Source organism: Trachemys scripta, chromosome 4 (genome assembly GCF_013100865.1).
Source record: "Trachemys scripta elegans isolate TJP31775 chromosome 4, CAS_Tse_1.0, whole genome shotgun sequence".
In the NCBI taxonomy this organism is placed as follows: Eukaryota; Metazoa; Chordata; order Testudines; family Emydidae; genus Trachemys; species Trachemys scripta.
The window spans coordinates 82,301,242-82,327,686 of NC_048301.1; the positions used below are offsets into that span (position 1 = coordinate 82,301,242).

The 26,445-nt window shown below is 40.9% G+C and overlaps 1 protein-coding gene across 3 annotated transcripts in view; it reads right to left on the reverse strand.

The window, feature by feature from the left end:
* The window catches only part of ANO1 (anoctamin 1), a 116,148-nt gene that overhangs the window by 30,713 nt on the left and 58,990 nt on the right, over positions 1-26,445 (reverse strand). For 2 of the 3 annotated variants that reach the window (XM_034769755.1, XM_034769758.1), the window contains exons 7-14: positions 25,504-25,558; positions 21,715-21,766; positions 18,075-18,140; positions 17,306-17,361; positions 15,692-15,733; positions 9,840-9,904; positions 7,145-7,279; positions 2,627-2,787 (exon numbers count right to left, since the gene is read on the reverse strand). In XM_034769755.1, the coding sequence (XP_034625646.1) occupies positions 2,627-2,787; positions 7,145-7,279; positions 9,840-9,904; positions 15,692-15,733; positions 17,306-17,361; positions 18,075-18,140; positions 21,715-21,766; positions 25,504-25,558 (632 nt within the window). The remainder of the gene's footprint in view (positions 1-2,626; positions 2,788-7,144; positions 7,280-9,839; positions 9,905-15,691; positions 15,734-17,305; positions 17,362-18,074; positions 18,141-21,714; positions 21,767-25,503; positions 25,559-26,445) is intronic. The other variant, XM_034769756.1, reaches the window with a different exon arrangement.

Sequence of the window (26,445 nt, forward strand, 5' to 3'; positions counted from 1 at the left end):
CTTTATGCCGATGGGCATAAAAAGCGCTCTCCTGTCAGCATAAAAAACTGACCCCGGTGAGCGGCGGTAGCTATGTTGGTGGGAGAATTTCTCCCGCCGACATAGCACTGTGCACATGAAAACTTATGTCGGTGTAACTTCTGTCACTCAGGGGGGTGGAATAGTTATACTCCTGAGCAACATAAGTTTTGCTCACATAGGCAGTAGTGTTGACATAGCCTTACTCTAAAAAACATAGGCAGCTGAGGGAGTTTTGTGGATCATGGTGGCCTCTAAAAGTAGTACATAGGTGCCTAATTCTGGGAGTTGAGTTAGGTGCCTATGTACCTTTATGTATCCAGGCTTGAGGCCTTGCTTTGAGGTACTTAACCATATAAGTAGTATTATTAAAGTTAATGGAAAACTCAAGTGTTTAAGTTAGGCATATGCTTAAATACTTTTTGAAAATCGAGGCCTTGATCGCCTTATATCTCAGTTCTTCATTGTAAAATAGGGGCAATACTTCCCTGCTCCAAAGAATAACTTCATAAATGTCTGTGAGGCTTTCAGATGCTCTGGTGATGGAGGATATACAAGTATCCAAATACACAAGCAGTTGCGGAGGAGGTGTTTTGCAGACACCCCCCCAAGTTGTTTGTTTACTCTGACTTTGCATAATAATAGAGATTGCCTCTTCAATCACCAAAAATGGGTGGAGGGGACTAATATACTCTCCCCAGGCAATCTTCTATGTCATGATACATTTGAATAGGCTACAGACCAATTGGAGTACCTGTCAATTCACAGAGAGAGAGCGCGCAAGTAGATATTTGATTACCACATGACAGAATCAGACTATTTAAAGTCTCTGATATGGGTTGGCATGCTGCTCCGGGTTATATCACATTTCTCAATATATGTAACATGACAAGATGCTGTTCAAGATAACAGATACTCATCTCCACAGATTCTGCACCTCTCCTCTTCAGATTTTCTGTTGATTATCTTATTATGCCTGTTTGCTGAGTGCATTTTAAACCAACTCTCAACAGGACCATATAGTAGGTACCCACTCCACTTCCAACCTTACCTTACATTGAATAGAATATTCAGTCATAGCTGATGGTAGTGCAGCTTCTATAAATTGATGATTGTGGCCAGGAAAACAAAGTTCTTACTTTATTTTGAAGGATACACTAACCTCATCTTAAATTACTGCTAATAAACAAAATGGTTCCCTATATATCTCAGTAAATGGAAACTAGGGTTGTATTTCCAGAACTAAATGAGATACAGTATCAAAAATGGAGATCACTACTCATACATGAAAGCCTGCATAGGCAAAGATCTCTTTGTGCTGCTTTTAGTGACGTACTAAGTGACATTGTGGCTATTCAATGTGGTGGATGTTGGGAATGAATCCACCCCCCCAAGCTGGAGGCAGGCTATAAGGCTGAAATGCAGCCTGTGGGCTGGAATGGCAGCTAGTCTTCATCTGTGCTCCCTACGTGCAAGGTTCCTATGTATTAGTTCTGTACACAAGTGGCTCCAGACTATTTATCTCCAACTCTCCTAATGGAAACCCCCTGACTTGCAGAAGATGTGATTAGTCACTTAACTGGTATTCCCCCTCATGCAGGGCCAATGTGACGGTTCCATAGCCAAGAGGGCCTTACATGAAACCTCCACCAGCAAGCGAATGTCACCCACAAAGATTAGTAATGCTAGAAATTGGAGTTCTCTCTGTTCAGCCAACCAGCTAAAAGGAAACTATTACTTGGTGCTTCCCACCAGTGGCAATGATCTTGACTAACTGAGTTCTCCATCCTAAAGGAATAAGTCCTTGGGTTACCTCAGCACTGAATCTCTTTTCAACAGAAATCTCCTGTGTAGGGGTTTTCTGATACCGTCTGGGCTACTGTCCACACTGGGGAATCTAGCTGAGACAATAGTAATAATGTTTAGCACTTACACAGTGCTTCTAACCACTTTACAAACTATCTAATTCATTCTCACAACACTTCCCTGGGACAGCTAATATTAACAACTCAATTTTACAAGTGGAAACTGAAGCAGAGAAACTTGCTCAAGAATTTCAGGAGGAATCAGCAGTTGTAAAATAATTAGATTGCAGCAGCTTCAAGTTCATGGTCCGCTGTGCAGACCACTAGTCCAGGCCTGTTCCCTGATAAACTTAATTGCAAGCACAGCAAGACTCAGTCATGTTTTGTTCTGAGACATGAACGGCCATTACGCTCCTCTTCCCCTCTCTGCCCCACATATTCAATACATCTCTTCAGCAATGTTCTAATTTGGAAACTGGCTCTGTAAGTAGATTTTGTTGGCAAGCTATGCAATCCCCTTAATGAAATCTAGACATGCCATGCAGCAGTTTTATGACATATGCTTAACAATTTCATTTTATATTCATCTGAGCAACCTCCTGAATTTTAACCTTCAGTCCAGAATATAAATTTAGGGATGACAGTTTCATTGGAAAGAGGGGGGGAGGGGGCTGGGTGGGGAGGAACATGACATAATTAACTGTCCAAGCATAAAAATATTGGTTTAGCTTTTTTTTGTTTTTTTTTTCCCTCCTGTATTTAAAGGAATTAAAAACCCCACGTCAAAGCCATAAATTTCTTACCCCACAGAGCCATAAAGACAGAGAAGAAGACAGTTGCTGGATTGTCAAACAGGTGACTCGCTCGAGCAGTGGCACAGGAAGAGCTCATTTTCCAGTAACTGCATGTATTGTCACATAGAGGACACATGGTGATATTGTTTCTCTCATCACACATCTCCATACTGTGAGGAAAGCAACAAGTAAATGCAAAGAGTAAGGTTAATACATTTAATCTACCATGCACAGGTTCTCTCTTCTGATAAGACATTTGTCCTCTGCATATGCTCCTGGTCACTGAATGCACATTCAACCTGCAGGGCTGCCAAATGCTCCCTTCGTATTTCTTCTCACTTCTCAACCTCTTCTTAGTATTGTTACTTATTTTGTATTATGGTCAGTCCTAGAAGCCCCAAATGACATCAGGGTCCCACTATAGGTCTGATCCAATTCCCATTCAGGTCAACAGCAATCTCTCCATTGACATCAAGAGGAAATGAATCAGGCCCTATGCTATCCACTGTATAAACATAAAGTGAGAGAAAGAGCCTGTTCTGAAGTGCTTACAATGTAAAGCAAGGCAGACAAAAGATAGGAGAAAAATAAATATTAACCCCATTTGATACATGGGGAACTGAGGCAGAGAGAGAGAGAGAGAGAGAGAGAGTGTGTGTGTGTGTGTGTGTGTGTGTGTGTGTGTGTGTGTGTGTGTCTCAGACCTGGAAACTGAACTCCGATCTCCAGTGCTTTAATCACAAAACTGTTCTTCCTCTCTACTGTCCTCAAGACGATACCCTCACTTAGCTCTGTCTCTGGAACTACACTATCGGGAATATGTGACCTCAGATCAAGGCAACAAAGTTAGAAGAGGCACATTAAATGAAATGGATCCAATGTTTTTGGCTTTGACCTCCATTCCATTTACTGGGGAAAAGAGACTGTCTGGCAGTCTGGTCTAAAGTTTGCTGTGTGGTATGAGAAAAAGTATCTTGGAATTGTCATTAGACCACTACTACATTCATGGATCTTAGCATCACATTTTTTAAGGTGCCTCAATTGAAATGCTAATTTTGCATCTACAATCAATTGCAGGTACAATCAGTCGCATGCGAAAGTGATAAGAGTTTAGGGGCTAGATAGTCCTTCGGAGCTAAGCTAGGGATAGGGACTGGTGGGGTGATAGGCAAAATTGATTTCAACCTGCGCCAGTGCCCAGCATAAAGTACAGCAGGAAGCAGACTGCTCTACTTTAAGCATGACTGCCTATGGTTCCCAGCAATTACTCTAGCAGCTGGGGCATGAAGATGAGCCCACTACATCATTTACACAGAAAAATCCCCTATGCTAGAGGCTGATAAGGGGATAGCAGAGTAGCTTCTATGCTGGCTGCTAAACTTGTCAACAGTTGGAGTGATGCAAAGCAACCCTATCAGACCAGAAAATTTCCCCTGGACATCCAACTACATGATTTGTGGACACAGATATCGTTCCTGGTTGATATCTAAATTTCTATCATTTTCACATGAAACGGTTTATGGAAGCAAAACTGGAAATGCAAAATTAGAGGCTTTTTTGGAAAATGTACAATAAATAACTAAACAACATCAGGCACCTGGATTTTACTAATTTGACCAGATTACCTAGTTTAGACATATGTATTCTTGAGCTGTCTTTGTTGTTCACAGTAGATGCTATCCACTACTTTATAACAGACATATCGTCTGTGTTCTGGTTACACAATTTTTTTTAATGTTCTTTTAAGATTAATTTATATAATGATCTGATCTACAATTATGAAAAGGACAGAAAAGTTGCTGTCAACAAGTGAGCTAAAATAAATTATTTTTAGCACATACCTCATCAACAGGCCACACATGATTATTTTGTCACATCTCTGGAGATTTAAGTGTATATAAACTCAAAACTAAGCAAGTGCTGATTCAACATAAGCTTAACTGTGACCTTCTATTTTGTCTACATGCTATCTGTTTTTTACCCACAGCTGTTTTCTAGATTCTACTTTCTGAAAACATATTTTGTTCTGTACATATTTTATCTTTCTATGGTGGAGAACAAACTCTTAGATGAACACTGTGACTACTTATACAGTGTCATGCACACCTATGGCACTGTATTAATAAATAATAATAACAATTCATTATTAGATTATTAAGGTGGTAGAATACTGATAACATAGCATTTTTGCCAAGTACTGAATATTGTAGGATCAGTCCTGAGACCTGCTTCAAACCCTTTGCGGAGCTCCAGCATTAAAAGGGAACAGAAAGAGGCCAAATGTTCCCTGCTAGAGAGTCCCCTGGTGTGGAAGAGTACCCATCACGTGTAAAGTGCTCAAATGGATGAAGCATGCAGGAGGTGTGGCCAAAGCTGACTGTGCTCTGGCAATTGCAGGCTGGCAGATAGACACTTGGGACCCGTCACCAGACAGCATATATTAATGCAGTCCATCAGACAGAGGCTGGTGTAGAGCTGGTTCCAGGAATGGTGAGTTGTAACTAGCTTCCTGGTGTGCCAAACTCTAGGTCTTAATGACACTACACTTTCACAGATATGTAGCATTTTACTTTGAGTTTTTAGTTGCTTCAACCAAGTACCAGAAGGAAAAACTGTTGTTCAGTACAAAATCATGCAATTATCTTAATTTATTTTACATATCCTACAGCACTGATATTTCCACTATACCTGACAAACTAAAACAAATGCCCAGAAATCTAATTTTTTCTCATCTCCAATGGCCAGAAATAGTTCACATCAATCTGATGATGCAGCAGTTCTAAATTATAATTGTTCCAGAGCCAGGCTGCCTAGATTCTTAAACTGCTGGCACGGACATTCTAGTTTACGATTAATTGTATCTTTACTCCAACAGCTAAGAAAATTTAGTGATGTTTAAACTTTGCCAAATTATCCGATGGGGCACATGTATTCACTAAAGCCTTGATTCTGCAAACACACATGATTAACTTTATACACCTGAGTAGTCACATTGTGTGTTTATGACTGCAGCCTAAGTGTGGAATTCAACCTGATGCAGAGAGGCAAGGCTTGTACTGGAATTTTGCAAGGGAGAAAGACTGGCTGCACAGGGTGAATTCATGTACCTCGTACACCTTTTCATAGATTTCATGGCCAGATGGGACTATTAGATCATCTAGTCTGCCCTGTATATTCTAGTAAATTTCACCCTATTACTCCTATACTGAGCCCAATTACTTGGGTTTAAATTGTTGTGTGCCACAAGCAGAAAACAGGAGAGACTGAGGTGCCACCAACACCTTGAAGCCCTGGAAATGGAAGGGAATTGATTAGGTGAGATTTGCCCAGATGATCCTAGCAGGTGATTTGTGCTCCATGCTGCAAAGGAAGGTGAAAACCTGCTAGGTTCCTGCCAGTACGATTTGGAGGGAAATTCCTTTTCAACTCCAAATGTGGTGATCAGTTGGATCTTGTGCATGTGAACAAGATACACCAGTCAAGCTTCTAAGAAAAAGTATTTTCTGTGCCTCCTCAGAGCATTAGGTTCACCCTGTCCGGTATCCTATCTCCAGCTGTGGCCACTGCCTGATTCTTCAGAAGAAGGTGACTGCCCCCTGCTCCCACCCCAAATACATCTGGCCAATTGTGCTTTGGGGGGAAATATTCTTCCTGACTCCTGCAGGTGACTGACTGAATCCCTGAAGCATGAGATTTGTTCATAATCATTATCTTGAAGCAGAGCTGCAAGTGTTTTGAACATGGAGAGAGCTTCCTGTTCTCTCCAAGGCCCATGAAGGGAACAAACGAACATCAGGATTCACAGACTCTAAGGCCAGAAGAGACCACTATGACCATCCTACGTCCCATGTGACTTCCTGCAGACACAGGCAGAATTTTTCCTAGAAGCTGAATTTAAATATCTTTCTAAAAGATATGCTTTATCTCATTTTAAAGATTCCAAACAATGATGGTGAGTCCACCACCACCCAGGTAAGATGTTCAAAGTTAAATCATCCTCCCTGCTAGGGAATTACATCTTATTTCTAAGTTGACTTCCAGCCATTGGATCTTGTTATACCTTTGTCACCAAGAATAAAAAGCCCCTCCATCAGATATCTTTTCCACGTCTAAATACCTGTCACAGTGATAAAGTTACCTCCCAAACTTCTCTTTGATAAACTGAACAGATCAAGCTCCTTAAGTGTCACATTGTCATTTTTGAACTCTATACAGTATGAATTCTCTCTATGCCATGAATGATGCGCATGAACTTTATGAAGGCAGTCTGATAAAAGTAGGGGAGGGGCTCCACCATCTGTGTTTATGAAGATCTAATGATTCTATCACACTGCATAAGGGCCATGGCCAGTATTCCAACTGATGGCCTGGTCTCAGGTAGGATTGAAGATTTCACTGCTCCAACCCTACTCAGCACCAACATAAAGCTTGAATAAATGATTGGTGTCATAAATATAACAGCCTGGATTCTGAATGCTGTTTGGATGTGTAAAGAAATAAAAGTGAGCATTTGCATATTTTTTTTACCTTGGTATATTCTCATCCACGGTTGCACAGCCATACAGAAACACAATAACCCCTACAATGGAAGCAGGAATGAGCATTTGAGTATAAACTCCCAGCCAGGCAAAATACAGTCCAATCTTCTCTCCAAAGTATTTTCTGAAATACATTGAGAAAAAAAAAACAATGAAATGTTTACTAGATCTTAAAATATATCATGGCTAAAATTATGAATCACAGCAGTATTAAGCTTGAAGGGGAAAGTAAACTCTTGACTAGCTGGAATGCATTTCCCCTAGGAGGATTCCTTTTTGCACGCCCCTTGGAATGAATCCAGTGATGGAGGAACCAAAAAAGTCAGTTATCCCTACTAGCCAAACTCTTTTGCTCCTCTGTGGGTCTAAACTGATATATTTAGATTAACCATGATCAAATTTCCCTAAACAAAAATTTTGCCCTTTTCTTTATTGAAATTACTCCATGGTCCCTGAATCTCAACAATGACAAACAAAACTCATCCTCAATAAAAAGACAAAAAAAAATCAAAATCTTGTATTCTTTTGTGCACCTTAAATTCCCATTGTGGTAAGCAAGACTTTTGAACCAAAGAGAGAGTGAAGTGCGAATTTAGAAAAAGAAAGCCTTGTCCCTGTTCCCATTAGAACTTTAATTTAAACTTAACTGCAAACTCAAATGCATCTTCTGGTTTAAGTCACTTGAAGGGACTGCTGTAACTATACTAAATGTCTGTTTCTCATCTGGACCCATCACTTTCTGATTTTCATGCTTTGTCGGTCTGTCTAATGGTCTATAGTCACTGTAACAACTAAGCACAAATATCTAGGTATTATCAATATCCTGCCACAGTGCTTCCACAGAGCAGGGGCGGTGAGTTATATAGGCCCATGGTGCCCGGACTCCAGCAATATTCAGGGCCCAGCTCCACCAATGTTTGGGGCCGGGTCTCTCCCCTGGCCCCGCCTGCTGCCCCTGTGCACCTCCCCTGGGCCCCGGAGCATCCCTGCCTCAAGCGAGTGGCTGCCCCCTGCAACTCCTTGCTATGCTCCGCTCTGCTGGCTCCTGGCATCAACTGCAGCCACAGGGTCCTAGTGCCCCCACCACTAGTGCCAGGGCAGGCTGCTCCTGCCCCTGCCCTTCCGCCTCAGACCCTTCCCTTTTCTGGCGGGACCCTCCACCAGCACCCCCACACCTGCGGTCACTGCTCCTGCCCCAAGCTGGGCAAGGGACAGGCCCATCCCCCACCCCTAGTGAGGCTACAGTGAGGGGCAGCAGCAGGGGAGAAGGCGCCAGTGTTGGATTAATAATTTTGCTGCCCCTAGGCCAGGAAATAATTGCCGCCCTGGCCCCGCCCGACTCCGCCCTTTTCCCACCCCCATTCCAACCCCCTCCCCAAAGTCCCCGCCCCAACTCCGCCCCCTCCCTTCCCCAAATCCCCACCCCCGGCCCCGCCTCTTCCCCCAGTGCGCGGCGTTCCCCCTCCCTCCCTGCAAGCGCTGGGAGGGGAGAGAAAACAGGACGTGGCGGCGCGCTTGCAGAGGAGGCGCAGGTGAGCTGGAGCAGGGGGGCAGGGCGCGGAGGGGAGCTTCCGCCCCTGCAAATTTGCCACCCTAGGCCTTGTCAGCCTAGGCAATAATACGGCGCTGGGAGGCGCACATGTGATGGCAGCCCCTCCCCCTCCTTGGTATCCACCACAGGGGAGACAAGGGTGCTTACTGGACCTGAGATGGGTCCTAGGAGCACATGCAGTGACAGTGGTGTGAGGTGAGTGTGCTGCTGGGAGAGAGGAGGGCCCCTCCACCAGAGCTCGTGGCTGCTGGCGGGGAGAGGGCTGCGGGGGAGTCATCCTCTCCGGCCCCAGCCCTGGGGAAGCCTACCTGCACCCCAAACTCCTCACCCCCAGCCCCACCCCACCCTAGAGTCTGTACCCCCAGCCAGAGCCCTCACCCCCCCCACCCCAACCCTCTGCCCTAGCCCTGAGCCCCTCCCACACCCCAAACCCCTCATCCCCAGCCTGAGTCCTCATCCCCTCGCACCCTAGCCCTCTGCCCCATCCCTGAGACCCCTTCTGCATTGTGAACCCCTCATCCCCAGCCCCACTCCACAGCCCTCACCCCTGCACCCCAACCCTCTGCCTGAGCCCCTCCCATACCCCAGACCCCTCATCACTAGTCCACACCAGAGCCCTCATATTTTTGTATTATTTAAAAATAAGTATATCGCCTTACAAGGCAGGGGTGAGGGGGCGGGACTTGGACCTGTTCTGAGCACCACCAAAAATTATACAAACCTGCCATCCCTGCTATGGAGGGAAGGTAGCTTTATGTTCTACCCAGGGAATCAGCACGTATACTGGGTGCCCCGGCCCTGACCCATCCGTAGCATGTTCTGCCCCCCCCCCCTCACGCTGAGCTGCATCAAGGACTCCAAGCCTATAGAAGGTTTGTGTCTTTCTTCATCATCCCCCAGAGAGGACTTTCCACTGCCAGGAATCCCCATCCAGGGAAACCAGTAGAATCCAGGGAGAGAATCAGGCCCTGTATCTGTATCTGTTAACTTTATGAGGGCAGTCTGGTGGAAGGTAGGGGAAGGGCTTCAGGATCTGTGTTTATGAAGATCTAATGATTCTATCACACTGCATAAAGCTTTATGAAATGTCTAAATTTCTGCCTGGAAACAGGACATTTAGAATTCTCCTTACCTCACCAGGTCAATTGGCTGGTATTTATAAAAGACTCCATAGCTTGCCCATTCCTCACACAGGAGCTGTAAAATAAATCACAAATGCTAAAATAAGACATCATGTAAATGAGCCATTTCTCCTTTTGTTCCAAGTTACTGCACTGTTCACGTCATGCTCTGGTGTCGCTCTTCTTGTGGTTGCACATACCTCAATCGACCAATACATGCGTCTGCATTAAGTATTAAAAACAAGCTTGATGGTTTGGCACACTGCATGCTACAATGATGAATTCTACTGCACTAAAAGCTCTCCAACAACAGCACTAATGGATAGATGTAAGGGGGAGGGTAACCTTGATTTTATGATTTGTTGCAAATCATACATCAGTCAAGTCTTTAGCAGAATGGATGTGGGTGTGAAGGATGGTTGTTCTTGGAGTTATTAGAGAGAGAGAGAGCGAGCGCAAACTAGAATAAACTAGTTTGCTGTTGCTGCACTAATATTTTGCATCTGTAGAGAGGAAGTATACTGAAGTGTCCAAGAAACTGCATTTAAGATCTTAAGAAGAACACAAAGATCTTCACTAATTATTTTCAGTCAGGATTTGAGCCAAAGAAAATAAAGGTCACCATTAATGGCTCACAAAATGAAATTAAATACTCACAAAACTAGGTTAATCTGAAAGCACTCAATTTATTACATAATTTACATTGTAAACAAGACTACACTTCTGAGATTTGATTCTTCCTGACCCAGTCCAATTCTGGAGAGAGAACAAGGAGGTATTAAACTGGCTACTTGACAACCTTCTTGCCGTTCAGCACATTTTAAGGTCTATATCTTGCCACACAATTAGTTTTGGTACAAAAATCTCATTGATTTCTGTGAAAGTTCTTCATGCAGAACCAGGAAAAATAAAGCCTTAGGTTCCCATGATCTACCTCTGAATTCCAGTACAATGATAGTCTCTATTTTTAGTTTTTTTTCTTTAGCTTGAATTATTAATATAAACAATATAACAATGATTAATCCATGCAAGCAATATCAATGAATAGGTCTGTTTGTTCTAATTGTCACCACGGTTTTCATTCAATCATTTGGCAACGGTAAAACCTCTCAAATTTAAATGCATGAGTTGATTGCTATCACTATGTTTCCTTAATTGTAACTTTTGGTAAGAAAAAAAACCAAAACACATCAAATGTAGCACAGAGAATCAGAATCAGATTAATTTAATAGCAAGTACATTCTGAAATAATAAGCAGGATTCTTTTAAAAGTTGCTGCTAACTGCATCTTTTTTTTGCTTTGTTTTTAGTTTAATTTTAACCAATTTAGCATTCCAGCTATTATCACAGGTTACTTGCACCTTGGTTCTAGACATGAGGAAGCAAGCAAGTGAGCTGCATGCTCACTTATTTCCCACTAGCAGAGCATGTGGTAGGTGACTGGGCATGGATATGGGAATAGCCTGCGCCCCATCACCCGTACTTCTGGCTGGAATGGAGGTATAGGGCCAGCAGCAAATTACTAATCTATCCTGCAGCACATGGATAGCTGGGCAGGATTTGATTTGTAGGTGTGCCTCTGTATGTCAATGCCAACCATGGCTATCCACCTGGGTGGTGCAGCTTATGCATCACTTACCTAAAGCTGGGCTTAAAGTCAAACCCTCTCTCTGAATTAACAATTTAAAAACAGTAAGTGGAATATAAATAGGCCGTGTGGGGCTGAGAATGGGGATGTGAACACTGGCCTATTTACAAAACCAAAGAGTGTTTAAACTGATTCATAGATGCAAAATAATTAAACCATAAAAACTAACATTGCCTAATTGTTAAATAATTAATTCAATAAAAGCCTTTTAACTTGTATGTCTTAGACATAAGGAGTTCTAAATTAAATTTCCCTTAGGTGCAGATAAACCAATTTCAGATATTTTGTTCATATAAGAATAGGTAACAACAGGCTGATGTTTCCTAAAGTCATTAGCTTATTTGAACCATGATGTGGTGAAACCTGACATCTCAGCAGCTTACAATTCTATCATGAAATAAAATAAATAAATAAAACCAAAAGCCTCATTGGCAATTTAACTGCAACCCAAATTAGTCTCAGAAGTATTCTCCCACGTTCCTACTCTTAGCAAAGGAGATCATATGGATAGCTTAGTGGTTTGAGTATTGGCCTACTAAACCCAAGGTTGTGAGTTCAATCCTTGAGGGTTCCATTTAGGGAACTGGGGCCAAAAAATAGTTGGGGATTGGTGCTGCTTTGAGCAGGGGGTTGGACTAGATGACTTCCTGAGGTCCCTTCCAACCCTGATGTTCTCTGTATGAATCATAGAATATTATTCTTAGAGAAGTTTTACAGTTCCCTTGCAGAGTTATTACTACAGCCTTCAAAGCTTGCCTGCTCTTCTCTAAATGTGTTCAAATCATTCAGAATAATTACATTTTTATTTATATAACAGATGTTTAGTCAGTAAATACTAAGTGGTTTCCTTATTTTCCTCTCTGCAACCCAAATCAATTAACATTTATTTTTTTGAGCACAACAGTAAGAACAGTCATTTTAGGAACTGAAAGTTGAATGTCATCCTTTTATTATACACAAACATTCATGCTGATTTGCTGTTTAGATTTTTATTTTAATCTACTTTACACCAGTGATTCAGATTCTTTTGCTACATCACCAAAAGTTTTGTTAATTTGGGATCTATAGCCTGAATTTTAAAAAAGTGACTAGTGATTTTAGTCATCTTGATTTTCAGGTGCCCGAATTGCAACATTATAAAAAGGACCTGATTTGATTGGGCAGGTGCTCAGCACTTTATAAAAATCAGGTCCCTTTCAGGTGTCCTAAATTGGGCACCCAAAAAGTGAGGCACCTAAAATCACTAGTCACTTTTGCAAAGGTAGGCGATATGTCTATATATTTGTATGTTTAGTATGGTCTTCCCAAAATTTATCAGAAAGATACCAAATTAAAGAGATTTTGCATCAATGCATATTTTTCAATTTTGGAGGACACTTCAAATCTAAAGGTTTATATTTGTAGTTCAAATATAAACCTATCACACCATTTCTGCTGTTTAGCTGCCTGCTATTCAGAGTGCAGCTTCAAATCAGTGATTACGAAGCATCAGTGCAATGGTGCTAAATATTTATTTCAGGGCTATCTCTCAATTCTTCTTTATTAGTTCTGTGATAAAGATGTAAGGCCTGAGCAACTACTAAATAAGATTTGAGAAAGTTTCAAGAGTAATTATTAAGAACCATGACAGTTTGCCAAAGAACTATTTGAGGGAACTGAAAGTCAGCAGAGAGTAAATATTTCAGAATTTGTAGAACAATGAACTCATGAGTCTTGGAAAGGCACTGGTCAAGAAGATAATCCAAAAACTTTGAAGAAATTTAGTCTTTTGCTCTGATTTTGTTTGAATAACTTGTTTTTCAATAAGGAAATTACACATACATGATATTTTTAACTGAAGTATAAAAGAGAAGGCAGCAGAGGGCTAGTCACAGAACTAGAAGTCAGAAATTTGACTATGAATCCTGGCTCTGCCAATGACCATTCTATGTGGTCTTTGGCATACGCAAATTTCCAAATGTACCCTCTGATTTTGGGTGCCTCCATTTTGGGTGCCCAACCTGAGATGCCTTTGGTCTGATTTTCAGACATGCTGACCACCTGCACTTCCCACTGACTTCATTTGGAGTTGTGGGTATGCACCAATTCTGAAAGTCAGCCCCAAGCTGTCTCAAGTTTAGAAACCCAATAACAGAGGCCCCAAACTTAGCGTCCTCTTTAGAAAACTTTGGCCTTAAGCTTTTTGTTTCCGTTTTTCTGTCTGCAAAATGGAAACCCCTCTTCACGGAAGCGTTATGAGAATTAATTTCATTATACTTGCAGAACACTATATATGTACCAAATATTATCTTGTGCAATTGTCCTCCCATAATTTATTATACCTATCTTATAACCTTCCTCCTCATTCCCGCTCTTTTGTATTTTCTATAAAAATATTATATATTTAAAAACAGAAAACAAAATCTGATGAAATTATATCTATCTATCACTTAAGACGGTGTCTTGAAACACAGTCAGTCTCAGCCAGTCTGAAGCACCCTGCATCAGGAGAATAAGGCTTAAACAACATCCTTTAAGTCATGAACTTGGCTAAACAGGAATTAAAGTGAAATCCGATACTGCCTGTATGGCCCATCTAGGAGATGAACTGTAGCACAGGCTGGGACTTAAAGATAAAAATTAGCCCTTAACTTAGTTACATGACAGCAAAACCTTGTTTGAAACCAGGCAATCTTTTTTTTGTCCAATAAATTCTAAGTATCAAAATGGTTACTTTTGAGATTATTTTCCTCAGGGTCAGATTCTTATCCCCTTACTCCAGACTAGCATGGCTATGTGTGCAGTTAAGTGCTGTTCAGTGCAAGTAAGGGGATCAGAATCTGGCTAAAAGTGTTCATATATGTGTTGGCCTGAAATGAAGTTTTGCAACTGTGACAGTCTGTACCTTCTTTTCAAGACTATGATAAATTTTGTACAAACTATGCTTTGTAAGGTACCATTTGAAAACTCATGATTTGCTGATAATTTTTGTCCTGGTAATATATGTGTGGCAGCATTGTATATAAAGTTATAAGATTCTACTATATGATATTACTAAGATATATTCTAAATCTGGGGAAACAGCCACAAACCAGTTCCTCAGAGACAAAAGGCAAACTGACACCTCAGCCAGGGGTCAATGAAATTGAATGGACTATCATCTGGTTAAGTGGCCATTCTTCAGCAGGATAAAGAATGTGAGTGAGAAGTCTACATTTTGGCAAAGAAACAGCTGGAGATTTCCATTCCCAAAGACTTTGTCTCTTGAACCCCAGCTGGTTCAAAGAAGAGGAAAAAGACTAAAGAATGGGGAACCGATGCCCCAATTTCTCTCCCCCTTCATCTCTACTTATGGCATCAATAATACTTGAAGGACAAAGGAAGCATCATGGGACTGGGGAGGGATCCTGGCTGAAAGAACCAGCCAGTAAGACTGATAGAACATGTGGTGAGAGAGAGACCCTTTGCTTTGAGTTCACATAGCTTGTTAAATTAGTTGTGATTTACTTTTATTTCTTTGTAACCAATTCTGACTATTATGCCTCATTACTTGTAATCACTTAAAATCTATCTGTCTGTAGTTAATAAACTTGCTTTATTGTTTTATCTAAACCAGTGGGTGTTTGGATTGAAGTGTTTGGGAAACTTAATTTGGGTTAACAGGATTTGTGCAGATCCTTTTCTATTAATGAAATTATATACTTTATATGAGCTTGTATTGTCCAGGAAAGTGCTAGGCCGTACAAGACACACATTTCTGGGGGAAAGTTTGGGACTAAGAGTTTGCTGGTGTTGCCCTGCAGTATAATTCATGGGTGGCTGGTTATAGCACTCATGCAGAATAGCTGGGAGTGATTTATATATGTATGTGTGACCAGGCCAGGAATGGTTGCTCTCACAGCAAAGCAGTGTAAAAGGCACCCCAGGTTGGAGAATTGAGGGGACGCAGTTGTCCATCAGTCCAGATTGTATTTAATGTCACAGCAACCTTAAGAGAAATTAGAATGTAAATGCTGACATATTTCCTATGATGATGTGAAATGCACCATTGTTACATAGGGTAATTTATTCACATCCATGTTGGAGTAACATTTAGAAATATTTCTGCTATATGGCACTGACTGCCTTTCCATGATATTTTCTGGGAAATCTTGGCAAATGTCCAATTCAAAAGTCCAATGTGACTTGTGAGGCTAACACTCTTGAGAACTTGCTGAATCGCATATATCAACTTACTTTTCTGTCATTGAGCTCAACATTTTCACCTTCGTAGTCACCCTTTAAAAAAAAGAAAAATTGCATTACCCAACAAGTCACACCCAGCGCTGCTATGCGTCTCACATACCATGTATCCCACTCACGTAATGAATCAAAAACAGAAAGGCAATTTGTAAAATAATGCTGCATTATATGGGTCATTTCTCATGGCACACTTTGTCTTCTGTCATCAAGCACATTAAGAAAAAGTTATAAAGTTGGTCACTGGGTAAAAGAAATGAATAAGTAATAAAGGCAGCCTAAAAACGTTAAGGGAAGAATATGATTAGAGATAGGCCCACATTTGAGTGATATTTGGGGTTTAGTTCGTGCATTATAAAAAGAGGAGACCAGCTTAGATGGCTAACCCATATCCAAACTGTCCCAAAGCTCAGGGGTGATTAAGTCTGGGGCTTTGATTTGGGGCCATTTCTAAATATGATAAGGAATACAATTATGGAACAAATAAAATATACATATCAGTGGCTATCAGAATCTGTCTACATGTCTAATAAAGCACAGCAGAACATTAGCATGTACATGAAGTGGAATTTATTTAATCTTTTTGAACGCTAAATAGTATCTCTATAGTAGATGCTTGTGATAAATGCCAGATAGACAAAAGGCCAGATTCTGATTTCATTCACACCAATGTAAACCAGTGATAACCCCATTCAAGTCAATGAAGTTTTATTAGTTTTAAACCCCCTGCAAGTGAGAAGATCATGAGGTTCAAAGGGCCTTTTCCACCATGATGTTACTTCATCTTCACACCACGATCTTTTATACACTCACAGAGCAGATGCAGCAGGGGCATTAAGCACTGCTCTGTTGACATTAACGAAGCCTATTACAGATGGCCCCTTCCTGTAATGTTTCAACGCCATCCACTTCTCAGTCTCTTGAGTAAGGGTGTCAGTTAATGCTAACTGTGGTGTACCTATCAGTCCACTTTGGCATGAATAGTGATCCCCAAGTCATTTTATAAGGCTATCAAGTCAGAGGATGAAATCTTTGGGTCACTACCAACCTGATATAGATCCACACCAGTGCACCTGTGGTAAATGACTCCCTATAAAATTCCTTACTGTCCTCTGATCCTACCAGTCCCTACTGGCACTGTGCATTAAAGTATTTGGACACTTTCCCAATGGCAACCCATTATACATACAATCACTGACATTTCCTGTTTATATAGGGGGATGCCAGGGGAATGTAGACCAGGAAATTAGCCACTTGGAGTCACTGATATTAATACATTTCCTCACCATAGTGCCAGAGTCCTTGGGAGCAGAAGGTCAAAAACTAGCAAAAGTATTTAATTTGCCAAGCCACGTTAATAACTCCACTAACTTTATATTAAAATAGCATTTTTGATGACCAGGGAACTAACTTGGCAGGTATTATTAAAAGCCAACACAGCTGACAGGTAAAGACTGTACAAGTTGTGGAAACTCATTATAAAAGCAGAGCAGTAAATTAAGCTTGTGAAACACTAAAGATGTTTGGGATGATGCCATTAATATATAACACACTAAGGATTTCTTGGTGTCAGATTTGTAGAAATGTAAAATATATTCCAAGATCACTTACATCATGCAAAGGATATGCAGCACTGTAAACTCCATTGGCAAGCAGACTGGTGATTCCTTGAAAGAAAGAAATAATAGCGATGTACAATTTTAAATTTGGACGGTCTCAAGTTAACATCCAACATTGCTTAAGAATTCCCTCAAAATAGCACTCATTTGGTTAGCTAATAAATCTGCCACCATCTAATTCCTCTCCATATAGTTTCATTTTCATTCACACAGATCATTAAACAGGATTCATTTTACAAAATGGAAAACTGCAGAGAGTAAGAGGAAGTCATATGTTTGAGAATGAAGAATTAGGAGACAATGACTTGAAATGAGTCATTACAATAAATGACATTTTCTGAAAAGTCAGTCTGATTTGAAGAGCAAGGCTGCAGATTTTAAAGCAAAAAGGCTGGATGTAAGAAGAATATGGCTGGATTGATTGTGTAAGGGAACATACCTACTAGGGTTGCCAACAGTTCTTTATTATAAGGGACGTCCCTTATTTTTAAATCTTTGTAGAAGAAGGTCAGAAGTTTCTGAGTGCTGCAAAAGGCAGCAAGGAATACCCCAGGCAAATGTCGGTGAGTACTGCTTATTAGTAGTATTACTACTATCAGGAGGAGGGGCAGGAAAGGGGTGCTAAGAAAACAGTTTCTTATTTTTGAAATACAAAGTTGGCAACCCTAATACATACGCACTCATCATACACTCAAAGTTTTTCAGATTGGTTAGCAAAGTTGTAGGGAAAGTCTTTGCAAAGACCTTCACATAATACTTACCATATTTACCACATTTCCATCTTTTATTTAAAAGGGTAGTTTCCGTCTTTCTTCCCTCTCCTGTCCCTGTTTACACATTTGTCTATTAGTTACATACATGAGCCTTAAAGCAGTTAATGCTGCATCTGTAACGTGTGTGGGATGGGGGGAGCTCTGAGGAGTTTATTCTCTGCCTTGTGGAGAATGACCTCATTCTTTAATTTTGTGATAAATTAAGAGAAGTGAGGACGTAACAGGAGAAGTTATACATATAGTTAGAATTGTGCAATGGGTGAAGAATGCACTTAGAAATCTCATCTTGCTACAGAATTCCAAAGACTGCTTAGCAGGATACAGATCCTTGGAGGCTATGGTATATAATTTCTAGATACTGTAAGTTTTATTATAGCTGTTGGCATTAATATAGCTACTGCCAAATATGGAGTTTCTACAAGTCTTTGAATGGGTCTCGTTACCCACTGAAGTTATGTTTGGTGACTCTGCTATCTAATCTTGAACGATGACTTTTAAGATCACATCCTCAGTTGGTGTAAACTGACATTGCTCCATTGATTTTAACAGAGCTAAGCTGATTATCACCTGATCAAAATTAGGTCAATGTGTATAATAAGAGTTTAAGAATATTACAAAGAGAAAACAAAACAAACAAAAAAACGACATATTATGGTGTGTTCTATCTAGACAATTGTTTATTGATCTCTTACTGACATAACAGCATGGATCTGGATGTAGAGAAATATAGGGTATGTCTACACCAGCAGTTCTCAAACAATGGAGCAGGTCTCCCAAGGAAGGCATGGGAATGTGACAAGGGAGGCACGAACTGTGTGCTTTTTTTTTTTTTAGGAGCTCTGGCTGTCAGCCCCGCGTGGCTGAGGCTCATGCAGAAGAGCTGTGCACACCCAGGAGGCAGGGATAAAGTGTACAGCTAGAATCCCACCACTTAGGCTGGCTCTCCTTCTCTCCTGGCCCCATCCATCTTCTGGAGGTGGCGGGGCTCTGGCTGTCAGCCCCGAGGTGGCAGCAGCAGTGCCGAAGTATTGATGAATATCACTTTTCACATGGTCTCTCTTACTTCTGTGCTGCTGCTGGTACAGCGCTGCCTTCAGAGTTGGGTGTCCAGACAGCAGACACTACTCTTTGCTTTGCCTTCAGTGCTGGGTGGTGGTATATATACTTGGGGGGAAGGGGGGAAATAAACAACTACAGACACAAAGAAGGGGCCCGATCAAATAAGTTTGAGAACCACTGGTCTACAGTATCATGTGGTCACGGCCTCTGACACATGCTCAAACCCCCTTACCATCCATGGACATGGATATGCTCTTCAATGTCGATATACCTTAAGAGCATGAGTGTGTTTTTTGGTACTGTCAGGGCCACCCAGGGGGTGGGGCAAGTGGGGCAATTTGCCCCAGGCCCTGGGTCCCACAGGGGCCCCCATGAGAATATAGTATTCTATGGTATTGCAACTTTTTTTTATGGAAGGGGCTCCAAAATTGCTTTGCCCCAGGTCCCCTGAATCCTCTGGGTGGCCCTGGGTACTGTGGGCATTTTTACAAGCTCATTGAGGCCCTGATCTACAAATGATCTATTAAGTGACTGCTGGAGGAGTTGCTGAGTGTCCTCAACCCTCAAGAGGTGCTCAGCACTTTTCAAGGCCATGCTTGGGGAAAAAAAAAATCCTACCAAGACTGCACAATTATCAAGTAGTAAGAATTACCTGCAGGTTTCACACTGCCTTCAGTTAGAAATGGGTAGCAGGCAGGTAATGCTCAGCTCTAGTGACTGCACTGCTGAAGATTTGAGCACCCCACCTACTATATATGGACATGAAAAGTTTTGGACTACAATTTGCAGTTTCACAAGTATGCACTAATAAACAGCAAAAGACTAGAGTGTTCACTGGGCAGCTTTGTTTTTTCTACTTGGCAGCAAAGTTCAGAGGAAAGCACTTCCAATATATCCCAGTGTTACTAGTATTTGTTTAAATCTGTTCCAAAACTTTCTTTGATTATATAATGACCGAACATACAAGGTCAGATAGAACCACACTGATTTACACCCACTGATTACGTGACCCAATCACCTCTTTATATCATGCACTGTGTGTGTGGTTTTTCCATGCCCACATCTGGTGAAGGCGGTAGAAGGAGGGGGACCCAAAAATGTAACATCTTTTTCCTTATTCATGTAACTGTTAATGTTGTTCCTGTTTCTGACCAGGAAAGCAAGCAAGCAGCCAACTCTAGGACAAGATTCCACATTGAGCTGTGGGACTTCCCCCTGCCACAGTGCAAGTTCGTTATTTCGGCTATGAAACCGATCCAGCAGAAGCTTTGAGAAAGGGAGGCCACTCCTGAATTTGGATTTCCCAACAGGAACAGTGCCTGGTTGCACCCAAAGCAATCTTAAGGTATATAAGGACTCGCCACCTGTACACTGTAGGTTGTGACTTAAATTGCAAAGTCAGAGTATACAAAGCACTTCTGGCTTAATCATCCCTCCATTATTTGATGGATTTCTTAATAGCATTTTTGTCAATATTTGTTCAGAGCTACCTGTAATTCAAGTTTCCATACTTGTATTTAACTACCTGTGGACAAATGAATGTTTTAACAGTTGCCAGTTTTTCCATTTGATTTTTTTTTCTTCCATGTGATATCAGGTGTGGAGATGACTGGACATGAGGAAATTTAGTTTTTGCCGCACATGATTTGGTATATTATGAGCTATTTATTCACATCAGTGCCATAGTTTAGTGGATCCTTGCATATCATAATCAGTGTTAAAGAGACTATAAAACAGCTGAAGAAGGGATACATGGTCAGCAGGTCTGTATCAGGGTGACCTGATTTTTATTTCTTCCTGTTTATTGAATTTAACAGTTGGATCAGTTCTGAAGGCTAAAATCCCACATCCATAGGCAGCAGTAGGGTAAGTTTCCCCATATTACACCTCCATTAATCACTGAACTGGAGAGACTACCTCTACTTCTAGTGATGAGGGATTAATCTAGTCCCCAGGCCCACTCCCATACGTGGTCTCTCTGCTGAGTTAGTGAAGAATGCCAATAAGGGCCAATTATGGTAGAGTTTTGAAGACTTGTCAACTGAGACCATTTCACACAAGCCCTTAAAGAGCTATCAGATGAAAACAATTTTAGGTGACTATTGAAATAGACTGGACTTATGTGGCTGGATCTAGATTGTGATCCTGAAGCTGCTGAAGTCCATGGCAATATTCTCATTGACTTCAATGTGGATAGGATTGAACCCCTAGTGATCAAGAAACGATCACACATTATTAGTTGCGGGGCCATATCTTAGTGTTTTATACTGCCATCCAGTCCCTTTGTGAATGACTTCTTTGTGCCTGAAAATATTAATTTTGCTTTACAATTTGCTTAAAGATCTGACCATAAAATTGGTTTACAGCAATGAATCTACGTCTTTACAGATGAAAAATGTTCCTGACTAAACATAAATCATAAACACAATAACTAAACTAAATGAATTTAAATCAAAATATGGAGGATAAAAACAAAACAAACAAACAAACCATCCCTTCGGTTGCAATTTGCAAACATTTGTGACACCTGAAAATGAAGTTGAACTCAAACCTACATAAAGTTCCTTACCCATGCTATACTTGGCTTTGGTACATGTTGTTCTTTTCAATATTTCATAAACCTATATTAACAAGATGGAAGAAAAGAAAGAGTTACTTGAGATACTGCCAGTGAACATCAAGATGTTCTGTGCAAATGAATCTTTTTCAGAGTACAACCCAAATAAAAGTTTTTGGCACAATTGAGCTGTTGGTCACAGCTAGTAAATCAATGTTCTCTATTAAAAGCTTGATATTATTATGATTTAAGGAATGTTATTTTCATATACAGTATCTGTAGAAAGAAATAAAAAGCTTGAGGACTAAACTGTCAGTTAGTAAGATATGTGATTTTTATTTGTTTGAGGGGAAGTGGGTTAGAATTAACTGTTCGGTATGATAGTGATGCTATTCATAGGCACCATAGGAAACACATAGATCCCAGATTAAAGATCTTTTCCTACAAGGATCTTGTATGTTAATAAACTGGCATATAGCGCTAGATCCTCAGCTGGTGTAAATTGACGTAGCTTCATTGACTAAAATGGAGCTGTGCATATTTTACCACCTGAGGATCTGGTCCATTAGATGTAGGCAAAGCTCCAAAAACTCACCATTTTGTCAGTCACTGAGTTACATAATAAAATATGCATCTGAAGAAGTGGGCTATAGTCCACAAAAGCTTATGCTCTAATAAATTTGTTAGTCTCTAAGGTGCCACAAGTACTCCTGTTCTTTTTGCATAATAAAATAACTTGACACTAAAATTTCCTAGGCATTATGACTTCAGTGCCAAAAATGGCATTCGCTTATGATTTAATTTATTGTTGAACATGTTTGTATGTTCCACCAGGAAGCCTGAGTGGCTGAATTCTCACCCCTGTTGTTTCAGTAAAGAGATGTGCTCTCATACAATGAAACATATATTGGACTGGAGGGAGGCTAGGGGAAATTCTTTTGTAATTAAAAATGAATTAAATAAACAAACCCTGTGAGGGACAGCACCCTACGCCCCTTTACCCGGTCTACTCAGGAGAACCACAAAGTGGTTTCTTCAGGATGCTGGCCTGCTCTCTCTCTCCTTTACACCATTCCCCATCCTACACCATTTACAGATGGAGAACTGAGACACAGAATAGACTAAGTGACTTGCCTAAGTTCATATAGGAAACCTGTAGTTGAACTGAAAATTGAATTGGAGTCTCTTGAAGCCCAATCAAGTTCCCTATCCACTAGCCAACCTTCCTCCCATCTGTCATTCTGCCTTAAATCTTACTGTTTGCAGTGTTGTAGCTGTGTTGGTCCCAGGATAAAAGAGATAAAAGGTGGGTGAGGTAATAACTTTTATTGGACCAACTTCTGTTAGTGAAGCAGACACACTTTTCAGTTTGTGGACTTTGAAAGCTTGTCTCTTTCACCAACAGAAGGTGGTCCAATGAAAGTTATTACCTCACCCACCTTATCCCTTAAATATTTCTTAACTTGGTTGAGCTCTCACTCTCACATATGGCAACTTGGTTGAGCTGAGGGGTTGTTAGAGAAATCAGTTCAATAGTCTCATATGTTCACTAATCATTATATGTTATAAACTATAGTCCTATCTAGATTCATCAACAAACATAATAACTCTTCTTGAGACACATGCATTAGCTTCTCAAGGGACTGCTTGATCATATGGTCTTCATCCTTGTTCCCTGCCCAAACCTTTCATCTCCTCCCTTTGCTTTTTTCTTAATTTAGGGCTATATTGTGACTACTCAGGGTCTATACAGCAGATGAGCAAGGAAACAAGTGGGCAGGAAGTTAGAGGAGCCCCAGAGGAATCATTCCTCTATTATTATTTGCACCTAAAGGTCCCAAATGAGCTTGGGACCCCATTATTATTTTCTGTATTTTTGTAGTGCCAGAACTCCATTGTGAAAACATGGCAAGAGACACCCTGCCCAGAAGAGCTTACAAACTAAATGGACAAGACAGACAGAAGACAGGAGGAAACACAGACACAGAGAGGTAAAATTACCTGCTCATGGTGACATCATAGGTCAGTAACAGAGCCTATAATACAACCCAGGTTTCCTGACTCCACATCCAGTACCCTATCCACTAGACTACATTACCTCTGACATGCCTAAGGCACAATCTAGTCCTTAGATTGTAAATGCTCTGGGGGCAGGGACTATGTCTTTATTTGCATTGCACATCTGTGGCACAAAACAATTAATAAATAATAATAGCTCTTCAGAAGAGCTTGAATGCTTGTCTCTCTCACCAATAGAAGTTTGTCCAATAAATGGTATTACCTCACTCACCTTGTCTCCCTATGGCACTTCTACACACAGAGCATTAAATCCTGCAATGGAGTTGTATGGGGTGTAAATTAGGGCAAATTTATAAAATGCTGAACAAGCAGTAGAAGAGGGAGTGTGTCTAGTGAACAGAACACCAGATCTGGAGGCAGAATCTGTATTCTATTCCTGGCTCTGAACCAACTCACTGTGTACCTTTGGGCAAGTCACTTCACTCCCAAATGCTTCAGTTTCACCATCTGTAAAATGGGAGGTAATGATACTGACTTCCTTTGTAAAGAACTCTGTGGATGAAAGAGTCTATACACCTGCTAAATATTATTAGAGTTCTGAAAAATCTACCCTAGCACTGACTAAAGTGCACCATAGATGTGAATGTCACAAGTTAATATACTAAGGGAGAATGGTCATTCAGACAACTCTGATTGAAATTCAGTGACTTCTGTTCCTATTAAGATTGGTTTAATGTCATTTTTGTCGTTGTTAAATACAGATAATATTTTAAAAATTAAATGTAAATTCTGCTCCGTAGCCCAAAGCTGCTTTAAAAATATCCACCAGTGTCAGTAATATCTAGCTCTTTAGATAGTGTTTTTCATCAGTAAATCTCAAAGCTCTTTACAAAGGAGGTCAGTAGCTTCACTTTACAAATGGGGGAATATAGGCACAGGAAGGGGAAGTGACTTGCCCAACGTTACCCAGTAGACCCGTAGCAGAGCCAGGAAAGGCATCCAGATCTTCTGAGTTCCCATCTAGTGCTCTATCCATGAGTCCATGTGGTGTCCCAGCATTATTGAGATTCTAAGGGTATGTCTACACATTTGGTGGTTTGTAAAGTACAGACACTGCATGCAAAGTGAGCATGTGTATAAACAGCAGTGCAAACGGTGAGGCACAGCTTAGGCAAGTGGAGTAGAGAAAAGTGCCCAAAATGCCTGAATCCCTGGTGAATGTAGCCTACACTGCTCTCTACATGCCCAGACAGCGCCTCTCATGTCTTCGCTGCTATTTTTAGCAGTGTATTGTCCCGCTGCCTCCCTGCTGCCAGAGACTTTCCCAGTTGCAGTGAAAGGCTCCGGCAATATTGAAAGGCTCTGGCAGGCAGGAAGCAGTGAGGAAAGACACCTCATTGCCTCTCCGTTGCCAGACTCTTTCACTGCTACGTGTAGCTACACACTGCAGTCAGAAGTGTGGACACACCCTGCCTTTCACAGCGGCATGTTTCTACACATGTAGTGCCTGTACTCTACACACCACTGTAAGTGTAGACAAAGCCTAATAGAATCAAAACTGAGTTATTGTGCAAAAGGCGGCATACTGTTAATCCCAAACAGTATTTAGCAGCCACACTAGAACTGCGCCCTGGAAATGCTTCATTCTGTTATTTAAACAATTTCTGTCATTGACAATTAGTGACATTTGGTACTGGGAGTTTGGATTAAAACTAGCAAAGGAGCACTTGAAACCCACAGGGAATACCCCTGCTGTAAATTATTTTAAAATACAATACTTACTATCGTGCTTCTAGTTTTGCTGTCAAAAAAGGACTCTTTGTCAGACAAATCAAATCTGTTAAAACATTAGAAAGGAGAAAAAAAAAAAAAAGATTGCTCATTAGTAAAAAACTGCCTATAATTTTCTACACTTGGTGACCTCTTTTCATTTACCCCAGGGATACTGCTGAGCAGTAATGTTTACTGCTTGTGATGAATGTTGTTGTCAATGAATAAACATAAAATGAATCTAATCTAATATCCCTTCTAAAAGAAATGCCCATCCCAAACTTCCCAGTTTAGGGGGTTTGGCAACAGGTTTCATTGGTTTTATAGAGTCATAGATTTTTAAGGCCAAAAGGGACCGTTATGATCGTCTACTCTGACTTCCTGCATAACATTGACCTAGCATTTCACCCAGTGATTTTTTTTGATCTAGCCAAGAGTTCTTTTGTTAATCACGCTGGCCCAGTGTTTGCCTCCTTTATTCCGTAATTATTCCTTGGGGAAAAAAAAAAGTGAGACTAGACATGTGTAAGATCCTTCTCAATCCAAGTGCAAGTTACTAAATCTGACTCTTTGTGATACTCGGGCATCTGATTATTTTATTGGATGAACATCCCTCATGCTATAAATTCACATATCAGGTCAATTTCTACAAATCTGGGCATATATCAAAGGTGACAGTCTGCAAACATGTCATTTACATGCACCCATATTCTGCCTGATACCATCCTACTGCACAGCTCCCTTTCATGTTCTGTGTCCACTAAAAGGTAAAAATAAATGTCTGTGTGGTGGAAATGCTGTGCCCAAAGACTATTATTTGCTCTGGGGAGCTGTGTGTGGGTATACATATTAAACCATGCCTCTTCTCCTGGAGCCACATCCTCTTAAAACCTCTCTGCTCCTGGGATGAGACACCAGGAGGGCCTGTAGAATGATCTTGCCAAAGATTTCCAG